This window comes from Mytilus edulis, chromosome 1 (genome assembly GCF_963676685.1).
Source record: "Mytilus edulis chromosome 1, xbMytEdul2.2, whole genome shotgun sequence".
NCBI classification, from domain to species: domain Eukaryota; kingdom Metazoa; phylum Mollusca; class Bivalvia; order Mytilida; family Mytilidae; genus Mytilus; species Mytilus edulis.
This window is the reverse complement of record NC_092344.1, coordinates 116,595,566-116,606,865: the sequence shown is the minus strand read 5'-3', so window position 1 is coordinate 116,606,865 and position 11,300 is coordinate 116,595,566. Positions and strand designations below refer to the sequence as shown.

The 11,300-nt window shown below is 33.6% G+C and overlaps 1 protein-coding gene across 2 annotated transcripts; it reads left to right on the top strand.

Annotated features, from left to right (window-relative positions):
• The first annotated feature begins 4,279 nt into the window (after nt 1-4,279).
• LOC139502186 (integrin beta-1-binding protein 1-like) lies at nt 4,280-9,525 on the top strand. 2 transcript variants are annotated; one of them, XM_071291613.1, is made up of 4 exons: nt 4,280-4,384; nt 7,784-7,957; nt 8,271-8,366; nt 9,302-9,525. In XM_071291613.1, the coding sequence occupies exons 1-4, from the start codon at nt 4,346-4,348 to the stop codon at nt 9,515-9,517; spliced, it is 525 nt and encodes a 174-aa protein (XP_071147714.1). In that variant the 5' UTR covers nt 4,280-4,345; the 3' UTR covers nt 9,518-9,525. The 2 variants fall into 2 exon arrangements, with proteins under 2 accessions (XP_071147714.1, XP_071147705.1); XM_071291604.1 differs by having other exon boundaries at nt 4,331-4,420.
• Nucleotides 9,526-11,300: the final 1,775 nt, after the last annotated feature.

The following is an 11,300-nucleotide window of genomic DNA, read 5'->3' as shown; positions in this document are numbered from 1 at the left end:
AAGAGACTGTGGCGAAATATATCCATAAATGGGAAAAATTCAGTTTGTAAGACCTGAGACTACTATAACATAATAATAATGGAAAAAGGCCCCTGTATATTGATGTATGTAAATTCAAAACTGAAACTGACAGATCAGTTTTCAGTTAATTTTAACTCAGTGCCCGTTCCCTAAAATTAAAAGGGGCGTTATACCAACATAGAAAAAAGTAAACGCATTTGCTTATCCGGCTGTAATGGACAAGAAATTAAGTACCATTTCTCAGTCTCAGTCTGCCCATGCTATATACCATTGAATGATACTTATATATACAAAATATTAATAACAAGAATGTGTCCCCACTACACGGATGCTCCATCCGCACTATCATTTTCTATGTTCAGTGGACCGTGAACCGGTTGGGGTGGGAAATCTCTAATTTGGCATTAAAATTAGAAGGATCATATCATAGGAAACATGTGTACTAAGTTTTAAGTTGATTAGACTTCAACTTTATCAAAAAATACCTCATCCAAAAACTTTAGCCTGAAAGATCAAACGGGACAGACGGACGAACGGACGCACAAACCAGAAAACATAATGCCCATAAATGGGGCAAAACAATCTTAACTTCAATTTATTAAATTGCATTCAGCTTTAACACTGAGTCATATGACCACTCTTTTAAATAGCAGTCTGTCCAATCTATCTACATATGTAGTATAACGTAATCAGAGTTCAATATTTTAATTAGATTGATATTTTAATTAGAATGCAGTCTGTCAGTCATTATAAAAAATCCCCATAAAGTATATTAATGATTTTTTTTTTATTGAGAACATCTGTATACTTTATATTTCTTTTAATATGTATCCTAATTTATTTTAATTTTTACCTGTCGATACACACATATTTATAGTCTCTTAATTTTTATCCCTGTAAATACCACTGTCACTCTAATATAACTATAGTCGATTTAACTATTGTCAGTCATGTCTCAATACTGTATGCCATAGCCATTAAATGTAAATGTGTTTGTGCTAATAAATAGTGTCTATTGTCTATGATACCAAAAGGGACATTCAAACTAATTAGCCAGAAATAAACAGACAACGCAATAGCTAAAAGACAGACAAACAACAGAACACAAAACACAACATTTTTACAAAGCTGGAATACAGCTTTAGAAGAATGTAACAAACTTTGTATTTATAAACGATATAACTGACTAGTATTTGGTTTTGAAAATACTTTGATTTTCATTGTAATGTATCGATATTAACAAAACTGCGTGGCGGCACACTTAGATTAAATGTTGAAGTTGGTCGTTATCTCAATACTCAAAGAGAAAACAGAATTTGTATATGTTGTAATATGAATGTTTTAGAGGACGAATATCATTTTGTTTTATCATGTCCAGCGTATAGATCTGTGCGTATAGAATTTTTACCTTTATTCTACTGTTATAGGCCAAATCGGCACAAGTTAGATAAGCTATTACAAGCCGCGTCATTCTAAATCTCTAACAGTAAAACTATGTAATTATTTAAATGCAGCTTGGAAAATTAGATCAAATATATTGTCATAATATTATTGACTCTTAAAATTCAACAGTCTGTCTAAAATTGAAGGTAAATTATATGGCATTCCAAATACCGATTGTGCTGTATTTAGACCCTTCTACAACGAAATTTGTTTTACTTGCATACGTATAAAAATTGCGGTTTTTATCCAACGCAATCATAGGTTTGAACGTAGTTTTCAATTTAGACTCGGTCATAATATTATTGTATACTCTGTAACTACTGTTCTCTGCTGTCTTTTGTTTGTCATATATTGTATATATGTTCGTTTGCCATAGCATGTATGCTTCTTGCAAATAAAGTATTCATTCATTCATTCATTCATTCATTCAAATTAATATACCATGAGCCTTAACCATTTGTTTGTGCTAGTAAAATATTTGTATTTGTATTTGTATTCAACATAGAAAATTAAAAACTGAGTAACACGAACACAACTCGTGTGCGGCAACCCTCAGTATCAATTAAATCATGATAGGAAATGTGACAAGCCATGGAACATCGCATCAACTTTGAGTCATGATATGTACTCCGTTTGCAGTCGCTGCTGGAATTTTGCTACATAGAAAGGGAAATTTTAGTTCACACTGATTTGGGGAAAAATAAAAACACTTTTATTGTACAGTTAAACTGTCATTTCTCTCTTAAAAAGCGGTCTACTTGCAGTCAACAAAAAAATCACGGTAATAGTGGAAGAAAAATAAAATTTCATACAATGCAGTTAAGATGTTTGACAACATTAATACTTATTTGTAAATATTGCTTACGACATAGGCAAAGGTACCAATTTTGCAGAAAAAAACAAACCACAGCATTTTGAAAGTTAAAGCTAACGTACAACATGATAAAAAATGATTTTAAACCTAAACATACTGACACTGTAGACAAACTGGTTAAACGAATCAATATAAAAAAAGCTATTGGAGTAAATCAGCTATCATCTTAGTAATTGCGAGCTGGTGCACTAGTGATTAACAAAACATATAACAACACTTATGAATAATACAATAGGATCAATTGAATTTCCAAACAGACGTGCAAAAAAGAACTACACAAAGAAAAATGACCAACTTGATAAAAAGAACCACAGACCTGTGAGCATTAAATACCAACAATTTCAAAAGTATATGAAATTGTAATGTCTGATCAGTTAACATAATTGTTATGCCCTACATACGATAGTAGAGGGGCATTATGTTTTCTGGTCTGTGCGTCTGTGCGTCCGTCTGTTCGTCCGTCCGTCCGTCTGTTCGTCCGTCCGTCCGTTCGCCCCGCTTTAGGTTAAAATTTGGTCATGGTAGTTTTTGATGAAGCTGAAGTCCAATCAACTTGAAACGTAGTACACATGTTCCTTATAATATTTTTATGATCTTTCTAATTTTAAAGCCAAATTAGATTTTTAACCCCAATTTCACGGTCAAGTGACCACTGAACATAGAAAATGAAAGTGTGAGTTTCAGGTTAAAGTTTTGGGTCAAGGTAGTTTTTAATAAAGCTGAGGTCCAATCAACTTGAAACTTGGTACACGTGTTTCTTATGATATGATCTTTCTAATTTTAAAGCCAAATTAGATTTTTGACCCCAATTTCACGATCCACTGAACATAGAAAATGAAAGTGCGAGTTTCAGGTTAAAGTTTTTGGTCAAGGTAGTTTTTGATGAAGCTGAAGTCAAATCAACTTGAAACTTAGTACACATGTTCCTAATAGTATGATATTTCTATTTTAAAGCCAAATTAGACTTTTGACCGCAATTCAACGGTACCTTGAACATAGAAAATGAATGTGCGAGTTTCAGGTTAAAGTTTTTGGTCAAGGTAGTTTTTCATGAAGTTAAAGTCCAATCAACTTGAAACTTGGTACACATGTTCCCTATTGTATGATCTTTCTACTTTCAATGGCAAATTAGATTATTTACCCTATTTCACGGTCCATTGAACATGGAAAATGATAATGCGAGTGGGGCATCCGTGTACTTTGGACACATTCTTGTTTGGATATATTTTTGCATGCTTTATTATGTGCATTTAGAAAAGGTCATGGGTGTCAGACAATTTTGCTGAGACTCATTGAGGATTGGAAAACATATCTGGATAAAATATGTATATGACAGCAATACTTATTGATCTTTCGAAAGCTTTTGACCGTCTACCACATGATATTGTTGTGAATTAGTTATATGATTTTCGTCCTTCTTCAAAATCAGTGAAATTAGTTCAAAATTATTTTACAGATCGTAGGCAACAAAACAAACTTCAGTGATACTTATGCAGCTGGGCATACATCATCAGTATTAACTACCGGGAAACATTGTAAATTCAGTGCACTTCAGTAGACTCTTTCAAATCGTCAATTTCGAAGCATCAATATCAACTCAATTATATTATATATTTGACAATAACTCAAAAATGGTTAGAACAATAGCCATGAAAATTAAGTGAATTATCAATATATATTGCCATACGTTCCCTTTCGATTTCTAACAATTTCTGATTCTAAGTTTTCCGCCGGGAGGACTTTATTCATAATACTAAGTTGTATATTGACTGGAAACCTTTCGATTTCTCGCGATCGTATCTAACAGTTTTGATTCTTGTCAAGTTGTCTATTTATCTAAAATGACTTCCATTGTTCATTTAGTCATTAAGTTGCCTGCCATAGAATCTTATTTTTTCAGCGACCAGGATACAAAATCACTGTTTTAGCAAATTCCGCATATTTCATTCCAGCTACGGTTTTAAATTTAATGACTCGATACAAACTTCCTGTCATACAAAAACAGAAATGTTTTGGAAAAAAACTAGCAAATCTTCTCAACACAATGTAAGTCAACAATTTTACAATAGTGCATTAGTTCAGGTAAGTATTATCCTTATGATAGGTGCTGTAAAAACTACCAGAATAGTCCTAATGTCGTAATGATCCATGATCCCCACCCATATTTTTACCTGTTTTAGTGTTTACCGTGAAAATCTTACTATCTTATGAAATATATCATTTAATAAATAAACATAAAAATATTTAAAGCTATCTGGTGCAATGTTTAAAGATGTATTAAGGATAAAACTTTCCAACGAGAGATGACTTGCCGACCTCCCTACATAGTCGTCAAATAGTCATGAGAGCAGGGCTTCCAAAACGGTCATATATTCCGGTCATTTGTATAATGTCCGGTAAAAGTCCGGCTGGGCAAAGCATGAAACGGTCATATACTTTTTAGTTTTCAAGGCTTTTTCGGTCATTTTTACATAATTCACGATCTGTTTGACCCAACCTTTTGCCTTTAACATCAACACATCTTTCATATTATGTGACATGATGATTAATTACTATCAAAACAACACCTACTTCAATACTTTCTAATTTAAATCAAGGCTAATTAGTAGTTGGACAGCTGAAATCTACCTGTTCAGGTGATAGGTGAACTATGTTCAGTACCGGACATCGTATAAATTGATCGGTTTATTCACAATTATTTTCTTACATTTCAGCAGTTTGTATCTAATTGATTTAGTCCAAAAGATTAAAATTATTAGAAATTAGTTTATCAACATGATTTGATGAAAATTTTTAAAAGGTTTTAAATAAAAAAATCGTCAGAACTACGTCGTATGAACTTGAACACGTGTGCGCATGTGCACAGGTGGGAAATTTAATAATGCATCCTACATTTCTTTAAAAATGCTAAAATTATCATTGATACCTGTATCTTACGTTCAATTCAAGTATTTTGTTGAAGAAATCACGTGGAAAGAGCTTCTTCTCTCAGTCGTGCTTTGTAAACGTACACAGATTTTACGTATCCGTTTATGGTCCATGTTTTACCATTGTCAAGTCAACATCTGGTTGAAAACGAAAGTAAAGTTTTTGACAATGTCATTTTGCACAAATAAAAAGTCTAAGGCAGATAGGAGCACGCTGATGTGCACACTTTGAATGATGCACTGCCAATTTAACAGTAACATCCGAACATCAAATTCATATCATATCAAACTAAAGTTTAAAATCTTTTTTTTTAATGTAATGTCAATCATTGGATTGGAATGGCCATCTGCTTACCATAATTGCCTTTTGTGACTAAGTCTTAAGGGATTAAAATTGGGATCAGATATGAAATGTCCGGCTGGCTCAAATATGTTTTGGAAGCCCTGCATGAGAGGTCTATAGCCTCTAGACACGTTTAAGCTGAAAAGTTACAAAATCAATATCAGTAACAACAACTAGGGTTTGTCAAGGGCTGACAGAGCTGCTAAGGTAGGTTTTTTCATAAGGAATTCCGAAATAAAGGACAGTTTTCCCATTAACAGAAAAACATACATGTATGTACATGATAGAATTAACGACACGGCTTCCGAAATTCACGCTTGTGTGAAACTCAACTACTTTCCTTCATACAAGAATTATCAGAAACAGACATTAAAAATATTCAAACAGATTCAATTATTATGGATTTTGCTAAGGCATTTGATAAAGTTCCACACCAAAGACTTCTCTATAAATTACAGTATTACAGCATCTCTGGACAAACACTAAAATGCTAAACTGGATAAAAGCATTTCTTTCGACCTGTACACAAACTGTTGTCGTAGATGGAAAGTCATCATCCACTGTCCCTGTCATTTCTGGTGTTCCGCAAGGTACTGTATTGGGCCCCGTCATGTTTCTGGTCTACATTAGTGACCTGCTAGACTACTTGACCCACAGCAAGCTCAGGCTATTTGCAGATGATAGCATAATATACAGACCGATCAAATCCCAGAAAGACTGTGATAAACTCCAAGTAGATCTAGATGCAGCAGCTAGTTGGGAGAGGGACTGGCTGATGGCTTTCCATCCAGATAAATGTACTGTGCTACATTTATCTGTCACCAAAAAAAAAAAAACCTATACAGCACAACTACATTTTAAAAGGTCATACACTTGAATCAGTAACATCTGCTAAGTAACTTGGTGTCACAATACAGTCAAACCTCAAGTGGGACAAACATATAAATGACTTTACATCCAAAGGTAACAAATCCCTGGGTTTTCTAAAACGAAATTTAAAAACAACAAACCCACACATAAAATCCCAGGCATACCAAGCACTTGTCAGATCCAAAATTGTATATTTTTTGCTTTGTTTGAGACCCTCACACAACCAAATCGGTATCAAAAATTGAGATGGTCCAACGATCTGCTTGGTATGTCTGCAATAAATACCTGGTCAAGTAGTGTTACAAACATCCTTACTACATTATTAACATAAAATTTACCATCACTTGCAGAATGTAGGCTACGCACAAGAATGGTAAAGATGTACAAAATATCATACCATCTTGTTGCTTCTCCATCAGTCATACTCATAAAAGCAGACTCAAGAACAAGAAAAAAAATATCCACTCTCATATGTAGGCATATCCATATATCAAAAGACTCCTAGACATTCAAACTTTCCGTACACAATATACCACAGTGGAACCAGCTCCCTGTGGTACAAGTTCAGGCACCATCCATTGATAGCTTCAGGGAACAACTCACTTCAGCTGTTCTCTGTTCTATAAATTAAAAGCATTGATTTAAATTGTACAAAGTTTTAATCACAAATTTGATATTTTCATTGCACTTTAATTACATTTATTTTAAATTGGGGTAAAATTTTTGTAAATAGTCCAATGGATGCGAACAGTATGTTAACTTATCATAGGATGTAGATGGAATATTGTACACCAAAAGAAGAAGAAGAGTCCCTACCATTACTTGTTTCTAGTAACTGTGGCTTCAGTACAGGTCTCTTATAGTTTTAAGTTATTTATTCCTCCTCCCAAACATCAATATTGAAAAATTTACCAGAATATTGATTTGTGATAATTTGTGTAATGATCAAATTTACTATTACAGTGTGACCACCACATGTCAAGATACAAATGTAAGAACCATTTGACATCTTAGTGATGAAGGATATTAGTTATCCAAAATATTTAATTTACACATGTGTGTTCATGATTTTTTTTTTCGATTTTTTTGGTGATGTTGTACCCTTTTAGACTGGCTTATTATATATTATATTTTGTAGCGTACTGTATAATAGTAATATGATCAATTGCCCCGTAAGATTTATTGTTGGCTGTTATTCAGATATTTTATATATACATATATCGCCGCAATATCCTCATGTTGAAACAATGCAAGTATAACACAACAGGGTAGAACTGTCATTAACTCCAGTATTTATTGTTTTAGGGAAACCCAGGCACAGACAGTAGGAAAGATGGTCGTTTTACACCTGACAAAGTCTTATTGCAGAAAATGTCATTTGATGTGTATTTCCTTGGAATGGTAGAGGAAGCAAATATGGGTAACTCTATAAAACGTGACACCGAGGCTCAATTAGTGGATCATGTAGAGGAGGCTCAGGTAAGTGTGTAATTCTAGAAAATTTGGCATAAAGGCTTAATAAGAAGGTAATGTTGATGATGCACAAATGAGAGATAAAATGCCAAAAGACATGACTAATTGGCTTAAGTATATTATATAGAGGTGGCACATTTGAAAATAAAATATGAATCTGAAGCCTTATTAAGTAGATCATGTTGAAGATGCTCAGTTTAAAAACTGCAGTGGAGAATTTTTTGCTGTTTTTGAATATAAAAAAAAAATGTTATTATGAACCTCAAGAGACAGAATTTTTACTTAACCAATATAACATGAAATTTTATTTTATTTTCAGATAGAAGGCAGGTTGCCAGTATCGGTTATAGAAGAAAATAGAGTGACTATGTGTATTTCTAGGCATGGATTAAAAATAGTTGATCAAGGGAAACAGGTGATTATTTACACACATAACATTGAGTTTGTAAAGTGGTATATATGATTTAAACCATCATCATCATCCATAATCAATGTGGAAGGGTTATTTTTTTTTTTTGTGAACTCTCAACCCTCCCCTATACCTGTAGCAAATGTAGAATGAACAAACACACTACACATACATGTATATAAACAGTACTAGTCAGATGAATTATCTAATTGTGTCACACTGTCACCTGACTGTGTTCAGCTGCACATAGGGATCACTCCTTTAAGTCCTGATGTCTATCATTGTCTTCTGTGCAGATGCTTCTGTGTCAGATTTTGTGTTGGATTAAAACTCCTCGAAAACAGCATGACAAAGTTCATTTAAAATTGGATACAGCATTTAGTTGTACACATTTAAAATTTTGATCTGATAATAAGGTCATAGAATTTGCAAGCCAGAAACATGTCTACATAATGTCATCAGTGATGCTTGAATAAAAAAAGGTAAAATGGCCAAATAAAGTACAAAGTTAAAAGAATAGACAATTTTCATCTTATAAACTTTTAACTCTAGAGCTTATACTACAGGTAGGACATCATGGTACTCAGTCAAGTAAGAGCAACATTAAGAAGTAAAATCAAGCTAATGATTGCTACAAATTAAGGGGGGGGATTAATTGTTTGTTTTCTTCTGAAATCAGTGAACTTTCCCCTAAAATTGTGCAGATTATATGTTTGATTTCACTTTTTTTGGTTGCTAACCAAGTACAAGGATATCCCACCGTAGAGAAGGTAACCTGTTAAAAATGATAAAATCTGGTGTCAAAAAATGATGATATGAAAAAGTCTATTGAGGACCCAAAATACCTCAGAAGCCTAAAAACATTTATCTTATTATCAACTTTTGATACGAGGGATAAAACTCACGTTAATTTAGTAAAATTCCACTTTTTTAATTTCTAGGAAGTAAAACAGAGACACCCTCTTCAAACATTAGCACAAGTTATACAGTATGAAGATGGATCAGGGAAACCAAATATTGTTGTGAAAATTGGACAGTTGCAAAGTCAACATGGTGGATTTCAGTGTTATGTGTATCAGTGCAAAACAGATGAACAAGCTCATGAAATTTGTCAATACATAAGAAAAATTTTTGATGCTATATCCAATAAATCATGACGAATGTAGATAGCTTTTCCTTTTATACTTCAGGGTATTATCAAATATTTTGAATATTAAGATATATTTAGATAATTTTTTCAGTATTACATGGAATCTAAAATTAGAGGCATAAAGAGCCTTGGTAACTCACCTTGGTCTATATGCATATTCAACAAAGGAAACTCTCAAACATAGCAGATGAGAATAGAACTCATGACAAACTTGTCTGGGTTTTTTAGCTCACCTGGCCCAAAGGGCCAAGTGAGCTTTTCTCATCACTTTGCGTCCGTCGTCCGTCGTCGTCCGGCGTTAGCTTTTACAAAAATCTTCTCCTCTAAAACTACTGGGCCAAATCAAACCAAACTTGGCCACAATCATCATTGGGGTATCTAGTTTAAAAAATATGTGGCGTGACCCGGTCAACCAACCAAGATGGCCGCCACGGCTAAAAATAGAACATAGGGGTAAAATGCAGTTTTTGGCTTATAACTCAAAAACCAAAGCATTTAGAGCAAATCTGACATGGGGTAAAAATGTTTATCAGGTCAAGATCTATCTGCCCTGAAATTTTCAGATGAATCGGTCAATCGGTTGTTGGGTTGCTGCCCCTGAATTGGAAATTTTGCTGTTTTTGGTTATTATCTTGAATATTATTATAGATAGAGATAAACTGTAAACAGCAATAATGTTCAGCAAAGTAAGATCTACAAATAAGTCAACATGACCAAAATGGTCAGTTGACCCGTTTAGGAGTTATTGCCCTTTATAGTCAATTTTTAACCATTTTTCGTTAATTAAAGTAATCTTTTACAAAAATCTTCTCCTCTGAAACTACTGGGCCAAATTAATCCAAACTTGGCCACAATCATCTTTGGGGTATCTAGTTTAAAAAATGTGTGGCGTGACCTGGTCAACCAACCAAGATGGCCGCCACCGCTAAAAATAGAACATAGGGGTAAAATGCATTTTTTGGCTTATAACTCAAAAACCAAAGCATTTTGAGGAAATCTGACATGGGATAAAAATGTTTATCAGGTCAAGATCTATCTGCCCTGAAATTTTCAGATGAATTGGTCAATCGGTTGTTGGGTTGCTGCCCCTGAATTGGTAATTTTGAGGAAATTTTGCTGTTTTTGGTTATTATCTTGAATATTATTATAGATAGAGATAAATTGTAAACAGCAATAATGTTCAGCAAAGTAAGATCTACAAATAAGTCAACATGACCAAAATGGTCAGTTGACCCCTTTAGGAGTTATTGCCCTTTATAGTCAATCTTTAACCATTTTTCATAAATCTAAGTAATCTTTTACAAAATCTCCACTGAAACTACTAGGCCACAATCATCTTTGGGATATCTAGTAAAAAAATCTAGGAAAAAATGTGTCCGATGACCTGGCCATTCAACCAAGATGGCCGCCACGGCTAAAAATAGAACATAGGGGTAAAATGCAGTTTTTGGCTTATAACTATGAAACCAAAGCATCTAGAGCAAATCTGACAAGAAGTTAAATTGTTAATCAAGTCAATATCTATCTGCCCTGAATTTTTCAGATGAATTGGACAACTGGTTGTTGGGTTGCTGCCCTCCAATTGGTAATTTTTAAAGAAATTTTGCCGTTTTTGGTTATCTTGAATACTATTATAGATAGCGATAAACTGTAAACAGCAATAATGTTCAGCAAAGTAAGATCTACAAATAAGTCAACATGACCTAAATGGTCAATTGACCCCTTAAGGAGTTATTGCCCTTTATAGTCAATTTTTAACAATTTTCATTAATTTGGTAAATTTATGTAAA

Coding starts and splice junctions, on each gene's coding strand:
- LOC139502186 (XM_071291604.1), top strand. CDS start 4,346: ATGTTTTGGAAAAAAACTAGCAAATCTTCTCAACACAATGTAAGTCAA. Junction 7,958..8,270: donor ATCATGTAGAGGAGGCTCAG/GTAAGTGTGTAA, acceptor TTTTATTTTCAG/ATAGAAGGCAGGTTGCCAGT. Junction 8,367..9,301: donor TAGTTGATCAAGGGAAACAG/GTGATTATTTAC, acceptor TTTAATTTCTAG/GAAGTAAAACAGAGACACCC.